At 39.7% G+C, this 18041-nt stretch overlaps 1 protein-coding gene across 1 annotated transcript; it reads right to left on the bottom strand.

Moving 5' to 3' along the window:
- Positions 1-271: 271 nt before the first annotated feature.
- LOC139714577 (uncharacterized) lies at positions 272-5154 on the bottom strand. The gene is made up of 3 exons (XM_071626267.1): positions 4981-5154; positions 3433-3665; positions 272-1581 (listed from the first exon to the last, which is right to left on the bottom strand). The coding sequence occupies exons 1-3, from the start codon at positions 5108-5110 to the stop codon at positions 337-339; spliced, it is 1608 nt and encodes a 535-aa protein (XP_071482368.1). The 5' UTR covers positions 5111-5154; the 3' UTR covers positions 272-336.
- Positions 5155-18041: the final 12887 nt, after the last annotated feature.

Here is an 18041-nt window from a genome sequence, read left to right as displayed (position 1 = left end):
CCGGATTGGGTGAAAGCTCTGCTGCCCAATGAATGATAGTATGAAGTGTCATCATGGCAGTGAAAAGACCGTAGCAGGGTCAAATGAAGTAGTCATGATCTCGCTACTCATCTCCCCCACCCCCGACCGAAAAAAAAAACACCTTTAACAGAGTGCCATTTTCAGCGATTTTTAGGTGCTGGTCATTTACAATTCGATTGGATTTGCGGCAAACTGAACACTACCATCGCGTACGAAATCCAAATAAGGGACAACTGTGCCAATGAAATAGTTACGAGAGGTTCTCAAACTGCTTGTCCTAACGAAGAAAAATCGCCAGAAAACTAAAGATATCCCTCAGGTTAACCTCTTGACCTCATGACGCAGTCTATCAAAGTCGTCCCATTCGCTGTTTGCGTGCGCCAAGTCACGGTCTTTAATTAACTGAAAGACGTTCTTGTTGATCTTGGATCTTGGATACTCGGAAGTAAATTTCCGGAGAGCTTCTTGGTCCCGATTCCCTGTGGATTTCTTGTCTTTGCAAATCTTTTTCTTATTCCCCCCAGGAACAGTAACAGAGCAGTACACCATGAAATGATCGCTGAGGGAGACCCGAATGACGCCCGACTTCACTTTGGCATTGCTGTCGGTGTAGATTAAGTCAATGGTGGTTTCACTCACGTTTTCTTTTCCCCTGCTTTCATACTTCCTACGCGCCGTTCTCGTTGGATCCTTGATCAGCTGCTTGAGATGACAGCTGTCTTCTATCTCTTTGAGAGTTCGTAGTTTTGCTTCTACAGTGGATATCTGCTTCGCGGCCGCGTCAGCATCCTGAATGTTGCAATTGAAATCTCCTAGTATAACATAGTGTGCCTTACAATGACATTTTTGTCCTTTCGAAGAACCCCCTCTGCCTTTGGTGGTACCGCCAGCTCCCTTGCCTGAGCGACATTTTGTCCCCTTGTCTTCTGGAACATCTGCAGGGGTGCCTTGCTCACGTAGTAATGGCCTGCACTGTGCTTGTTCTTTTAAATCACTAATGTCACTGTGTAACTTCTTGAGAGCCGAAATCTGGTCACGTGTTCCAGGAGGGATGTACACGTCAAGAATTCGAAGTACGGTCCGTTTTTGGCATCTTTCAGGTTGCTTTGCAGCTGCTGACGCTCTGCCTCTGCCTTTGCAGGTAGTTTGTCCACTCTGTTTGGTACTCTTTCTGTGCTTTGTCGGTTGATCAAAATCTAATTCGACACATACCACCTCCAGGCTAGTGTCATACATGTACTCGCGAGCATGAATTCCTCTCTCTTCTAACTCCTCCTTGACGTACACCATAACTCCTCCTCGAGGGCGCTGGGTATACATCGACTTTTCGGGTCCATCTCTCCTCGCGACTATCCTGTAACCAGCCACGGCAAGACTATCATTCTTGATGCTTCTCTTTAGCCACGTCTCGCTTAGCGTCATCACATCTACGTTGGTTCTGAATAGCAGCAACCGAAGTTCGTCGATTTTTGGAGATAGAGATTGGCAGTTGAGATGGCCTATAGTCATCCCGTCGCACTCCCAGAGACGTGTTAGGTCTTGTTGAATGACATCTGGAGGCTGTTGATCATAAGGAGTACATGATTTGAGTGTTAACATGAGCTTGTGTGTGGTTTTTGGATAATGACATTGAAATAGCCAGAGAATCAGAATAAGCACAACCATAGCCAAATATACTCATTACTTTTATTCAGAATTAACATTCGTCCTCAAAATATTGTTTTTGCTTTCATCTATACTTGAATTATAAGATTCGATGTGTGCGAAGCATCAAATGAATCAAACGGCCCTGAATCAGCCACCACATTGGACAAGAAAGCAGCGGACGTCAAAAGTCATACAGACATACATACACCCCCTCCATGAGTCATACAACCCACGAGTTATACGGCTCAGGAGTCATACAGCCCATGAGTTCGACACTACGCACAAAAGGCTCATGAGACCGACAGTAAGCAAACAAAGCCCACGAGACCGACACTACACTTAAAAGGTCCACGAGACCGACGCTACGCATACAAGGCTCACGAGACCGACATGACGCAAAAGAGGTTCACGAGACCGACACTAAGCAAAGAAAGCCCACGAGACCGACAGGATGAACAACGCCACCTATAGACCAATAAATTGTATAGGGTGTCCTGATAATAGCATAGGAAGATATGAGAGAGGGAAAAGAAGAGTTGCCATCTCCGGCAGGGTGTTGCCCCATCAGTTGCAGGATCTTTAATTGTGTTTGCATGGGTGTGTGTTTGTGAAAAAAAAATGAACAAAGTACAGTAAAAGTGTGTAACAGATCTTTCCACAATAAACCTGCGAGGGTGTTGATTTAGTATTAATAAAGAATAAACAATAACGGAATCGTCTATTAAGGTAGCGTTAGGGTTCGGAAAAAAAACAGATGCATCCATGAAAACAGCTATTGTATTTCATGATAGAATGTACTGTTCGGAGGAGAATAACGCAAGCCACAAAATTGAGGTGAATCCCTGCGATATAAAACGTTTTAATCAGTAGAATTACATTATAGTTACAGAGAAAATTACAAATAGATCTTAATGCAAAACTTCAAAGCAGGAGGGTAGAATATCTAGAATAGAATAAGCAACTAGTGAATCAGGAAAGAGAAGAGGTAAAACTTATAGCTTGTCCATCTTCTAGCTAAAAACTGGGAAAACCTATCAAAAATAGCACGATGGCATTATCAAAGCTGTAAAATTAATCCATACATCGTTATTGTCCTCTTTTAGATTCATTTGTGGTTTTTTCTCTCTTTCTTGGGGGATGAAGAATACTAATTCTTCTATTTTTTTTTTGGGGGGGGGGCGGGGGCATGAAGAATACAATTCAATTTTTCTACTTGATAACAATGTCGCTCCCTGACACACTGCCCCCCTCCCCAGAAGTATTTAGAAATACATATTTGATGACGTTCATAATTATGTATGGTCACCATCTTTCAATTGATAGCGTGACGAAAGTACACCCGCCAGTATGTTTTTATTTTTCCGTTCATGGAACATCCTGTACAGGTGATTGAGATATAGATGGCGCTGTTTATCCTGTCGGTCTCGTGGGCCTTCTTTGCCTACTGTCGGTCTCGTGGGCTTTCTTTGCTTAGTGTCGGTCTCGTGAGCCTTTTTAGCTTAGTGTCGGTCTCGTGGGCCTTTTTTGCCTACTGTCGGTCTCGTGGGCTTTCTTTGCTTAGTGTCGGTCTCATGAGCCTTTATTGCTTAGTGTCGGTCTCGTGGGCTATGTTTGCTTAGTGTCGGTCTCATGAGCCTTTTGTGCGTAGTGTCGAACTCATGGGCTGTATGACTCATGGACCTAATATTGATGTCGGTCTCGTGGACCGTATGACTCGTGGGTGTCGGTCTCGTGGGATGCCTCCGATGAATTGGGGTTACCTACCCTGGACAGTAGTACCAAGACGCCACTACCATGCATGGCCTCAAGTTCGGCCACGGTCTGAAGAGGCAGAAAGCGATGCACGCTGATTTGTTTGGAACTCGCTTCTAGCTTGGCGAAGATAATTCCGGTGACTCGTAGCGCATCGGCATGTCGTGAGTATTTACTAATGATATTCTCCTCCAATTCTTCACAGGTCCAGGTGCGGTCAAGTCCGCTTTCGAAGGAGCAAGTTCCTACAAACAGTATAAGTATATTATGTGTAAACTCTGAGTTTGGAAATCTGAGTTTGATCAAACTTGTCATTTATTACTTTACTTTACTTTTCGGGAACGATGCTGTTAGGTCAGAGCCTGTTCATCAATCAGGATTGTATCCTATCCTCGGCTGCTCTTGATCCTTCCAATTAATATAGCCTGGGCTAACCTCATTTAAACATGTATCTTAAAATTTTAAAAAAAAAATCTATGGGACCTATACACATGGTAGGGAGGTTGAAAACTGCTTGAGACCAAGGACATATATACGAAGTAGTTACTACAATTTGTAGTAATCAAATACACAATTTCAATAGAATTCTGAAGTTAACAATCAAACGCACAAAGTGGTGCCATGCCAAGCAAGGTTGATAGCTCATAATTGTATTCGATTGTTCATCATACCACGTGTAAGCGATGTTCAAAAGGCCCATACCATCAAAACCAACAGACGTGTATAGATTCTATATACAACCCGAAAAGATGTAGGAGAAATTTTGCTTTGACACTATTCAACCTTTGCCCATTGAATACATTACTATTTATACTTTGTCGCTCTATCGCTTTGATACAGGATGTAATATATGAGATTACATTCAAGAATTCAGATTTCTTAAAAGCTAGATACAACTGTGCATCATCAGCACAAAACATCTTTGGGACATCGAGTTCGGAAAGGAGAAGTGTACAATGAAACAATAATTATTATAGGTCTATAATTTGTCTAATCCTCAGGATCATTTATTGGCGTATGTAAACCGCAAAGGAACACAACCAATCTCAAATGATTCATTAATTACACATTTTTTTCGGGTACTAGTATGTCTTTTCTTCATTGGATGCAGGACGGCAGGTTACCTGCCCCTGCCTCTCCCTCTCTCTTTCTGTCTGTCCTGAGCTGGGAATCCCCGCTGCCCCGTGGCGTAATCGATTTTGGTATCACCACGGGGCTAGGTGTACCCAGGGAGGTCCCACCTCCCTGGTGTACCTTACTGTAATCACTTCTCAGGGAAATGCCCGGCGCGCGACTTGCAAATAGTGCAGCAATGTCAGAACGACTTACCCAGTCTGTTTATTCACGACGTAAAGGCACTAATTAATTTTCAAATACATCATCATGTTACTATCAGAAGCGACATAAATAAGTTTGTACTGCATGGGCGCCTCACGAAAGAGGGGGGGGGGGGTGCACAAACACAAGAATGATCATGACTGAAAGACTGATATTTTTTTATGAGTCAACATAGTTTCTTTATCAACTAATTGTACTCAAGTGGAAATGTTGTTGACTTACCATATCGTTTTCTTTCCAGTTCTGCGCGCTTCTTCTCGTTCGGGTACGTGTCCCCATTTCGATATATAGGGGGGAGAAGAAAAATTCCAGATTTCACCCTCCAAAATCCACTATTCTGTGATCTCGGCATATTTTTGGTTCTGCGAGTTGTGCACAATATGCATACGTTTGCGTGTGTTGTTGTAATCTGGGCTAGCATTGTTGATATTACGTCGTATGTTGATGAATCATGACCGTACCACTGCGTTACAGGGTTTACCAGAGTTAGCAATCGGAGGGACTTCTCCCCTGTGGAGATCGTGGCTTCAGTATTTGGTTACACCATGTTTGACAATATAATCGTTGAGGAGTGAAAAGAGGCGGGATATGCATGTAATCCTTAGACATCCGTTTTGCATCAGATGGTGTATTTTATACACTTTTTTATATGTGAACGCGTACTTGAGCCTATACTTTAATATGTACACAACCCATCCCTTTTGATGTGTAAACCAACTGCAAACATTTGCTGAAAGTTCTTTTAAACAATAGTGTTGGATCGTACGTCATTCTTGTTGTAATGTAGACAGTTTGTGGTGGAATAAAACACTTCATCCCCTTAAATCACATGCGTCTTTGCATGATCACGTAGGCTTTGATAAATCAAGCAAAATCACACAAACAGCTCTGCAGCAGTAAATCAAAATCGGAATTAGCAAAGAAAAGTGAAAGGGAGAAGAAGATGCAAACTCTAGAAGCCAATTCCCAATATGTTTAGCAACAGAAAACTTGGAGTTAAAGGGATGGTATAGTTTTGGTTGAGCTGGAGCTTCAGGTTTCCAATCTTTTTTTGTGAAGATAATGAGAAACTTCTTTAAAATATGAAAGAGCATACAAAGAATACTTCTTTACGAGGAATTCGACGTTTATTTGATGAAAATCAGTATTAAAATGGTTAAGATATCCAAAAACACAGATGTCCTAATAAGAGGTGCTATCCCTCTTTTGTAAGGTTCACTTTATTTTACTTGTTAAAATCTCATCCATTTCAAAGAGGGTATTTATCAAATAAACTTTGAAATTGTATGTTTTTTAATGTTTTATAAGTGATTTCTAATTATATATAGCACAAAGTTAAAATCTGAACCCCCTCACTCAACCAAAAATATAATTACTCTTTAAGCACCACCGTATGACCGTGTAAAGGCCTACGACTGTGATTACCTAAATTGAAGGAATTCAATTCAATTCAAACTTTATTTCATTTTTCGAAAAAACGTAAACATTTCACTTTCATTGGTAACAGAGAATAAGGTTACATAATCAAAACAAAGTAAAATTGAAAAGAGAACATAATTGTGGAACCTTGAAGTAACAAATAATGTTGTAATGAAAATTGACTGAAGTGATATAGACGATATAACATTACACAAAATATCGAAAAATGGAGGGACCCACTAAAAAGGCAATGCTTGTAGAATGTGGGCCCCTCAGGTACAGAATGTCAGTAGAAAACGAACTGATGCAAAAAGGGGAAAAAAGATCGGGAATAAAGTCAGATTAAAAAAAAAAGGTCTGGAAGCCCAATAAGAAGACAGAGTAACGGACAGACACACATACACAGGCGAATGAACATTAAACGAGACTGAGACGACAAAACTTATGAAAGGGGACTTCAATACAAGACAGAACGAGACAAGGTTGACATATAGGAAGACAATACAGCGGACAGAAAGGAAAAACAGATCCAGCGATCCTCGACATAACTATGTCGAAAAAATATTGGGATGCGAGGAAGGGATACATAAATATGGAAAAATAGAGAGAAATAGATGCGGAGGTACTACAAGTAGAATTGAATCTACTCAGTAAGAGTCTCAGGACAACAGGGACGAGAGAATGTGTGAGAGTATATTATTGGTAATCATAATTCTTCGGAAAAAATTAAAATGAGCCAACAGGCTGATTCACTTCTGTAGGAACATAACATTGCAATAGAAACAACTTTAATCTCCTTTTAAATGAAAATATAGAAGGTGAATTTCTTATGTCATTATTCAGAAAATTCCAATATGTTGGGCCAGTATAAATAAGTGTGTTCTTAGCAAGAATCGTTCGTAAGAGAGGTAAGTGAAATTCATTGGAACGTCGAGTGGGATAGTCATGGAATGATTGATTTCTTTGAAACATAGAATCGAAAATGGAGGGGAGTGAGTTGTTGCTGTACGTATACATAAATTGCCCCAAATTAAATAAATACAAATCTTTAATTTTTAGCAGCTTATTTGCGGCAAATAACATATTTGAGTGGGAGGGTATGAAAGGATAACTGATGACACGGAGAGCTTTCTTTTGTAGAAGGAACACTCTATCCAGTAGGTTCTGGTGCGTGTTGCCCCAAACTAAAACACCATAATTAAGATATGGCAATATCAATGACGAATGGTATAGTATTGGTGAGCATGAGAATTTGGCTTTTAACCTTTTGTGAGAAACCAAGAAACCACTGATGAAATACTACAATACAAACCATTTTAAAAGGAATTCAAAGTTTATTTGACGAAAATCGGTTTCGGAATGGCCAAGACATCCAAAAACAAATTAAACAAAACAAAGCGATCGTATATAATAGAAGATGGGTTCCGCCTTTTTATTCTCTGTTTTGGGTGTCTCAGCCATTTCAAAACCAATTTTCATCAAATTAACTTTGAATTCCTCTTGGAAATACATGCTCTTTCATATTTCATAAGTGGTTTCTCATTCCCTCACCCAAAAGTGTTAGAAACCCGAAGTTAGGTCTCAACCAAAACTATACGATCCTTTTAATGTTTCATGTCTTCAAGAAGAAAAAAACAGAAACACTTTGTAATTTCAGCTTTAAAGTTTTTCTTTTCCGAGTTACATTTTCCTTCTGATGAACGTCATGATATTGCAGATGAAGAAATTAAGAAATAAGATGATACAATGAAATAAGATATCACAATATTACAGCTGAAGGAAACATTTTTTTTTTATTCAACATGTTCTTCTTTAAAATCCTTTTCACTAGTTCATATACATTTATCAAAAGCATTGATTTGACGTGAACTTAATGATGCAACATTGGAGCGAAAGAAATGCTGAAAATTGTACTGTGTTGAAACACTCCACTGAAATGATGGCATGATCACAACGATCACTTCTTCACACTCTAATTCTTCCACTATTTCACATCGAATTACTACACGTTTATATACTGTGAAAGATAAAAGATATTAATTTACAGGAGAAAGCCATTCATGCATAATTATGGAGATGAATATCGAGAACACAAAGATCCATTGTTTGCTTAACAGAAATGTTTGAAGATTCACACACGTTTAAGCATCCTGGGAAATGCGCAGCAGTACGTATGTATCATTCAAGCATTTTCTCCACTTCGACGCATGCTATCACTGTTGAACTGAACAGATCACTGCACTGACACTTTACTAGCTTAGCAAGAATTTTTTACCAGATGATACATCTAATCCGCGTACGGTATATACTTGTTCATAAATTCACGCGACACGTACAAAGACCCTGTAAATGGAATGATATTCTCTTTCCTATGAGGACATCTATCAGTACTGTTAAAGATAGCTATAAGCCACTTCGTATCAGGGAGGTTTTCGTCTCACCTCCCTGTTCGTATACTATATAGTATATGTTATACACACTGCGCGTGAGCAGAAAAAGTAATTTGTGATATCAGGCATGTTGGTTTTCAAATTCGCTGAGATAAGCATCTGTGATGTAATAATTTTCTATGACGTATAATGGAGCTTACCAGCGCGTCCATGCTGTGAGCAATAAGTGTTCACTAAAGGCTAGTATTTTACAATCTTGATAATAACAGTATCTATAATGATAATGATGATGATAATAATAATAACATTGACAATGATAACAATGATAATAATGATTATAATATTAATGATAATGATAATAACAATAATACTAATAATAATCATAATAACAATGATATTATTAATAATAATAATAATAATAATAATAATGATAATAATAATTTATTAGCACTGTATCCACAGAAGCTAGTACTTATACATATAGGGAACAATGTACAACAGACAAACAATATGAAATAAAATAAACAACTTATATGCAAATTCTAAGAGAAGGTTTGTTAATGCATTCAATGCAAAACAATGAAATGGACGCGTCCCCAAGCGTAAATTGATGAGCCATCTAGTCATCTGGTCTGCACGGGTTAATTCTTTGTTTGAATATTTGATAACATATTACGTCGGGCAAGGTTATACACAGGGCCAGCGGAACCGGGCTATGTCGCTTCGAAAACAAGCAAAGTGCCAACCCAGCTGAGAAAAACAAAAGGGACATTTCGTCCATACATTCTAAATGCGAACTGGATTATTCGTGTATGTAAGGAGCTGCATATCGGGATTATTCGGGAATACACAATTCAGTTGTGATTAATCTCTACCAAGGTGTATCCTGTGACTTTTTAATGATGGGCGATGATTTGTACATTTCTTTTGAACTCAGGAGCGATGCTCGATTTTCCAAGTATACAAATTATCAATAACGTGATAAAACGCAATAGGCCAATTTTCTTCTCTTTCTCTTCTCCTCAGTGTCATTCATTATCCTCGCGAAAAGTAATTAATCTTATGTAATACAGATATGTACTTATATACAACGTATACCATACATTTTCCACACTAAACTTTTTGGTTCTCGAAAGTTTAATTCCTTTAGGATCATTCCACCACATCACTTCTCGATTAATCTTTCTTCTTCATCAATCTCCTAAATCTCCATGAAAATCAACATCGTCCTCCTTAATTCATAACAATAAAAAATCAACCTGTTCTGAACGTTGCTAGCTCGGTCTCAAGTCTCGCTATTTCACAGAAGTGCCTTCTGACCATCAAGGCTAATTGATTTTCAACGGAATTTTTTTTTTCGCCGTACATTTAAAAGACATTCCACGCACATTGGTAATCGTAAACAGACAAAGTAAATATGACATTGCATGAATACAAAAAAGAAATCAACACACGAAATAAAAGCAGAATTAATGTCAAAATAAAACTATTTGATTACGCGATCATTTTTATGCAAATACAGTCAAACTCGGATACCTCGAATTCGTCGGGACTGAAGAAAATGGTTCGACGTACGCGAATTTCGAGGTACGCGTACGTCGAATTTTCTTCGACTTGTCCGATGTTTATCGATGTTCAACGTTTATCGATGTTCAACATGGTGTCTGTTATAGTGCCTACTGATTGTTTGCATGCTTGTCAATTTGAATTGAATCAACTTTTATATGAATGAATTGAGTGAAAATAGGAAATGAAATGAAAATTTCAGAAATAAAGATTTTGGTGGCCCGATCGCGCCACCAAAAAAAAAAAAAAAGTCGGATGTTTGCCTTTACTTTTCAAAATGAACAGCGGTAACAATCGGTTACGTAAGATGCTAAAATAAATGTCAGAGTTTTGCGTTTAATTGTGGAAATGAATGACGGTAATATTCGACTCGGTATGATACTAAAATAAATGTCGGATGTTTGCTCATACTTTTGGAAATGAATAACGATAAGACTCAGCTCCGTATGGTGCTAGAACTAATGTTAGATATTTGATTTTGCGTTCGGAAATGAATAAGGATAACATTCGGCTCCGGAAGACGCTGAAATAAATGTCGAATTTTTGCTATGACGTTCGGAAATGAAAAACAATAACATTCAACTCCGTACGATGGTTAAATAAATGTCGGATGTTTCCTTATACTTTTGAAAGTAAATAGCAATAGCATTCGGCTCCGGAAGATGCTAAAATAGATGTCAGATGATCGTTTTTATGTTTTATGCTGGAAGAAAATAGCAGTAATATTCTGCTCCATCATGTCCATATGATGCTAAAAAAACTGTCTGATGTTTGCTTTTAAATTTCGAAATGAATAAGAGTAACATTCAGCTGCGTTTAATGGTAAAGTCAATGTTTGATGTTTGCTTTGACGTTCGGAAAAGAGTAACAATAATATTCAACAATGATGAAATAAATGCTGGATGTTTGCTTCTATGTTCGAAAACAAATTGCAATAACATTTAGCTCCGAAAGATGCTAAAATAAATGTCGAATGTTTGCTTTGATGTTCTGAAGTGAATAACAATAACATTCAACTCCGTACGCTGATAAAATAAATGCCGGATGTGTGCTTTTACGTCCGAAAGTAAATGTCAATAGCATTCAGCTCCGGAAGATGCTAAAATACATGTCGAATGATTGCTTTTACGTTTGGCATGTTTGGAAGTGAACAGCAGTAACATTCTGCCCCATACGATGATAAAAAAAAAAATATATTGGATATTTGCTACGGTACATTTCAAAATAAATATCAGTAACATTCAGCTATACGTTTCATAGTCCAAAATGTCTGATGTCTGCCTTTACGTTCAAAAATGAAAAACAGTAACATTCGGCTCCGTGCGATGATAAAATAATTGTCAGATGATTCATTTCACTTTCGGAAGTGGACAGCAGTAACATTCGGCTCCGTTCGATAATGAAATAAATGTCGGATGTTTGAAATGAATAATGGTAATATTCTGCTCCGTACGATGCAAAAATGAATAACAGATTGTTGCTTTAAATTTTGGAAATGATTAATGGTATTAATCCGCTCAGTTAGATGCTAAAACAAATAGCGGATGTTTGCTTTCACGTTTGGAAATGGATTACGATAGTATTCAGCTCCGTAAGATTCTAAAATGAATGTCGGTTGTTTGCTTTTACATTTAGAAATGAATAACGGTAACTTTCGGTTTTTTACAATGCTAAAGCAAATGTCGGATGCTAACAAATGTCAGCAAATGCTCCCATTTTCTCATTTCAAACGTAAGTTTTGACCTCCTCAATATATGGGCATCAACTTTTATAATAATATCCACGCCTATTAACTTGTCAAATCTTTAAACACTGAGTAAGATGATTGAATTTTCTATTCATTTGTTTTAGACATGGACATCTGTATCACTTCAATAATGCTTAATATTAATTTGTCTATGTTTAGTAGGACCGATTTAGTTTTTCTAATGTTTTTCCTGATTTTTTTTTTTTTTGTCACCAGATTTTACTTTCGACCACCAGAAAATAAAAATCAATGATATTGGTGGCCCGATAAAACTTAGTGCGGAGCCTTGTGTATTCTATTCTTCATTGTGATCGGCCTATACTTCCAGATTTTCATAATCGCATTGCTGGAAAAAAAAAGTTTCAGTGCTTGCGTTCTCGGGGAAGTAAACTTCGTGAAAGGCAAAAAAAAAATAGTTTAAAAAAAGGCACTACGAGGTAGATTGATGTTTTGACAGTGGAGCGTGATAACTGTCAACGTAAGCAGGTGCGCCCCGACGGTTGAGAAATCTACGCGCACGGTATGACTGTCGAGATCAAAAATCAAAACACAGTGGTTAAAGAAAAGCAAATGATGGGGCAGCGCGTAGTGCTCTATCGTAAAGCACTCCATTGGCACGGGTGCTATGTGCATACCATGTACGTGTGGTGTTGGGGATTTTCCTTGTCAGCTGTGTATCGGGTATTTCTTCTTGGGCGCACGATTGTTCTGGTCTCAGAATATTTACAATCGAGTGTGAAAACATGTGACACGTCTTCGCTGTCCACGCGCGCTTAATCGGAGATGCTGAGTGATGTTTACAATTTCGATTCGAGCAACATGCTGGGAAAAACAATAAGTTAATTAAGATCGGGACATTAGATTTCCCTTCGAGGTAACCGAACTTCGAGTTATCTTTTTCGAGCTACGCGAATTTTAATACACGGAAACTCCATAGGAACTATCGGGACTTTCATTTTGCCCCCGAGGTAAGTGATATTCGGCTTATCCGATGTCGAGGTATCCGAGTTTGACTGTAGAATTGAATACCACTCGAAAAAAATATATAAACCTGAGATGTTTCAATTCTCCTGCAACAATAAAAGCACCATGACCATGATGACACTGTCAGACTGTAGCAAAGTATGAACAGTAAGAGAAGCAATAGGCACACAACATTGTACTCTTCCCTTTAAATGGCAGCTTGTCCTAAGCTCTTGAGTCACCTTCACGTTGTTTGTACTGTTGTTGTTGTTGTTGTTGTTGTTTTCGAGCAGAGGTGAACTTTTACCCACAGTGATATGTATTTCTTCTCTATCCCGTAATAACCTAATGCGCTGTTCCATCCTTGAAGGGATGTGCACGGACATTATAACCACACCGTAATTGCATTCGAGGCGTTCTGTATTGCACCGTACTGCGGGAGCAGACAACAATGCTCAATATGATTTATTTTCTCCCATGACAAAGTTATGTCATTCGCACGTGGACACCAAGCGGTGGCTGATTTGCTTCACAGTTGTTGTTTTTTTTTCAGTACACATGTACTTAAAATGGCATGTCTTACTGTTTTACAGATTTGTAGGCAACCAGAGGAAGACTATTTGCATAGTTCAGGTAGTGCTGATACAGGTAACTTTCATGGTTACAGTTCGATATACTAGACATTCGTTAATCCCAAAAATGTAAGAAGGTTCGTTATTCCGAAAGTTTGTTAATCAGAAAAGGAAATAAGGCTTATTGTTCCGAAGGTTCGTTAATCCGAAAATGAAAAAAAAAAGGATCGTAATTCCGAAAGTTTGTTTTAAAAAATGAAGTAGGCCTAACGTTTGTAATTCCGAAGGTTCGGCGGTACGCTCCTGCTTTTCATTTTCAGATCAACGAAGCTTGGGTTCGGAATTACGAACTTTGAAAATAACGAACCTTCGGAATAACACCACGAATGTACGTATTAACGAACACTCTTTTTTCTTTTTTCCGGATTAACGAACTTTTGGAATAAAGAGTATCACGTTGTAGCCACTCTTATGGTACTCGTAGAGGTAGGATAATACAGCAAACAACCCGTTTGATTTGTCAACACACTGTGAATATGTACTGAATGTTCTTGTAATGCTAGATCTTAAAGTCAGCTTTATAGTAACTATACACAGCCCAGTCGCTGTACATGGTACGTCGCATAGCGCAACAGTGTCTGGTCGGGCTAGCTTTATAGTAGGTTTGTAGAAGCTTGTGCCACATATTAACTTAAAAGTACATGTTTTAAATTCACGAATTTCATGTGACACTCACCATGTGACACTCACCATGTGTCATACAGCCCATGAGTTATACAGCCTGCGAGTTCTACAGCCTACGAATCATAGAGCCCATGAGTTCGACACTCAGCAAACAAAGCCTACGAGACTGACACATTAGGCCCCGTGTTGTAATGTCGAACTCATGGGCCTTAAATTTGCCTATAGTGTCGAACTCTAACTCTTGGACTCGTGGGCTGTATGACTAATGGGCCTTTATTCAATGTCGAACTCGTGGGCTGTGTGACTCGTGGTTCTTCTTGTACACACTGACTTTGAAGACTAGACGTTTCTGCAACACACCCAACATGGGAGAAATAACATTTAGGCCTGTGTAACTCTCGCTTCCAAACGAATATATGTTTTACTAAGGTCTATTGATAATGTTTTTTTACCATGACAAAAAAGGACAATTCGAGTGAGGCATGTTTCAGTAAATAATATGGAATGTAAACAACTTTGAGATGTTGTTATTGAAAGATTCGAATGACCAGGGGATGGCAAACTCCGTTATTCTTATGATTGTCCACCAAATAAGCAATGACCTACCGCGATCTCTAAGGAGATTTCTATTACAACTTGACTCTTTCCTGCTTCATAATCACTCAGGTCAACCTCTTTACCTCATGACGTAATCTACCATACTCGTCCCATTGTTTGTTCGCGTGGGCCAAGTCGCGATCTTTAATCAACTGAAAGACATTTTTGTTAATCTTGGATCTTGGATACTGGGAAGAAAATTTCCGGAGAGCTTCTTGGTCCCGATTCCCGACGGGTGCCCCACCTGTACAGTTCTTCTTAGGGACAGTCAGCGAGCAATACACCATGAAATGATCACTGAGGGAGACACGAACGATGCCCGACTTGACTTTGGTATGGTCGTCGGTGTAAATCAAGTCGATGATGCTTTCAGTCACATTGTCTTTACCCCTACTTGAATATCTCCTGCGTTCCGTTCTCGTTGGATCCTTGATCAGCTGCTTTAGCTGGCAGCTCTCCTCCATCCCTTTTAGAGTGCGTAGTTTTGATTCTACCGTGGATCTTTGCGCCGCTGCTGCGTCAGCAATCTTCATGTCAAAATTGAAATCTCCGAGTACAACATAGTTTGTCTTACATCGGCACGTTTTTCCCTTGGTGGAAGCACTGCTGTCTTTGGTAGTACCGCCAGCATCTTTGCTGGCAACAGACTTTGTCCCCTTTCTCTTCACAACATCTGCGGATGCGTCTCACTTGTTCAAGAGTCTACATTGCTCGTGGGCTTTTAGCTCGTGAATGTTACTTACTAACTTCTCGAAAGCCGCAATCTGGTCGCGTGTTCCAGGAGGGATGTAAACGTCGAGGATTCGAAGTGCTTTGCGCTGCTCACACTTATCAGTTTGCCTCGCAGCTGCGCCTGCCGCTGCTGCTGAGGCTCTGCCTTTGCCGGCGGTCTGCTTCGCAGGTTGACCAAGGTCTAATTCAACACATACCATCTCAAGGCTAGGGTCACAGTTCAGGCACTTGCATCTCTCTGCCAACTCTGCCTTGACGTACACCATGACCCCTCCACGTGGACGGTTTTCGGAGTTGGGCTTCCCATCTCGCCGCTCGATTATTTCGTAACCAGCCACCTCGAAGTCTGCCTCCCTGTTGCCGTTCCTTAGCCACGTCTCACTTAGCGTCATTATGTCTACGTTAGTCCTGAATAGCAGCAACCGAAGTTCGTCAATTTTTGGAGGCAGAGATTGGCAGTTGAGATGGCCTATAGTAATGCCGTCGCATTCCCAGAGACGCGCAAGGTCTTGTTGAACGACATCTGGAGGCTGTTGATGAGAAGACGTAAAGGTATGTGCATAGTAAAAACTAGTACAAAACGTTTTGTGTGTTGCTAATCAAGCATTTGACGCAACGGAGACTAATAAAACAGTGATGGCATCAATCGACGAGAAATAAACATTGCATATTTTTTATTCAAGTCTAATTAGTGAAAACAAAAAGTGTGTTATGCATTCATCTACAGAAGAATGACAGGGCGATTCATCTGATTGCAATATTATGTAGAGGTTCATTTTTTCACCAATCAGTCAAAAAATTAGTCTTGTGACGAGACTTTCGCCTGCAACGGATCTGCAAGCTGCATCCGATCTTGATTGCAGGAATGAGGTTCTTCCGCTAACCGACGTAGCTGGCGCCCGTTGAGAGTCCGAGACAGGCATGACAGGAAGAGCTCCGGCCGGTGTGAGGGAACGACTTTCTATATTATTAACGATACCAAAAGTATAGCATCTCTACTGCAATGAAACCACGTAACAAACTTCTCAACTTCTTGGTTCATGGCAAAGACAAGAGATCTACTGATGACCAAAATGGCTCGATTATCGAGTCCCGTGTGATGGCTGCAAGAGCTGTGACATCGGAGAGACAGCAAGAAGACTGTGGAACCAGGAAAAAAAGAACACCAACATCAGGAAGTCGACGCCAGCGAATCCTCGTACTTCACAAGAGGAAAAAAGAAAGGCAGGGCCACCGGAACTGGAAGGGGGAGGGGGTGGGGGTGCCGAGGGAGCTCGCCCCACCCCCACCCCTTTTCACAATTATATACATAGGAATACATAGTGTGTACCCCTTCGGGCCTCACCCACTTTCTTTTTCTTTTCTTTTTTTGACCCAGGAAGTGACTCCTGAAAACATTGCCGATGCATTCTCTTTTGGGGAGTGTGGATAAGGCCTGCGCTGAAGGCTTTTTTTTTTTCACCGCACTGGAAAAAGAGCTCCATCCCTGCATGTGACTCAACCAAACCCACACGGGGGGTAAGGAGGCCTTCTACTTTCGGAAGTAACAAGGGCAAACAAAAGAACAGGGACGTGGGCAATACCGTCTACGGGCATTTCACACTCTTTTTCACCATACTATAAGACTATCCCAGTCTCTCGGACGAGCGGACTCTCAACGAGCGCCAGCTACGTTGGCTAGCGAGAGAACTTCGTTCACACACAGTAAGATCTGGGGGGCATTTCCTGAAGCATTTTGTCAGACAAGTTTGTCGGACAAATTTGCTATCAGCCAATCAGATGCAAAGATTTCAGTAGCTTGTAAAAGTTTGTAAGAAAAATATCCGACCAAAACGCTTCATGAAATGCCCCCCTGATGAAGCTTGCAGGTCCTCAACAGGTTAAAGTCTCAACACATGGTACATTTTTGACTGACTGTGAAAAAAAATAAAAATGAACCTTCACATAAATGATAGGATGGCATCTACCTCAGGGTCCCTTTGGTAGGAAAGCAAATAAAACTAGTGAATTGATAAAGAACTAATGAAGAGATGAATGGTCAAGTAGATTAATCGAAGATTCCACCCAAAGTTACTATAAAAATATGTGAAATTAAAAAAAAAAATCCATGGCAGATTTCTTTGTTTATCTGTTGTTAGTTTGAATTACATGAAGGTTGGTTTTTCTCTGTGTTTTGACAGAGCGGTAATTCCCCCCCCCCCCATCACCTCAATTTCCTATTGATGATATGCCATCGATGCCACTGGGAATCATAAAATTGGCCAAAAAAGAGAGGGCACTTTGAATGGCTAGGTTAGAATTACTCCAAAGCATGTTTGCAATACTTGTTGACCATTTTCTTTATGTCACTCGCCATTGAATCTATATTAACTCAGCATCTAGCATCAGCTGGGCTCATTTTGAATAGAAAATTGTAGTGATCAGCCTACTAACAAATCATCTAGCTTGTTTTCCAATACACTAGATTTGCGTCTGCTGAAAACTAAGCGAATGGACACACACAGAAAAAAAAACCCGAGACGTAACAAATGAATACAGTAAAAAACAAACACAACAATACTGAGAATATAACACATCCCCATTCGCCTACACAAAGAGACATCCCGTGAAAAG

Source organism: Diadema antillarum, unplaced genomic scaffold (assembly GCF_040938485.1).
Source record: "Diadema antillarum isolate AM-2024a unplaced genomic scaffold, OU_Dant_1.0 seq00002322_RagTag, whole genome shotgun sequence".
Classification (NCBI taxonomy): domain Eukaryota; kingdom Metazoa; phylum Echinodermata; class Echinoidea; order Diadematoida; family Diadematidae; genus Diadema; species Diadema antillarum.
This window is presented reverse-complemented; position numbering and strand designations above follow the sequence as displayed.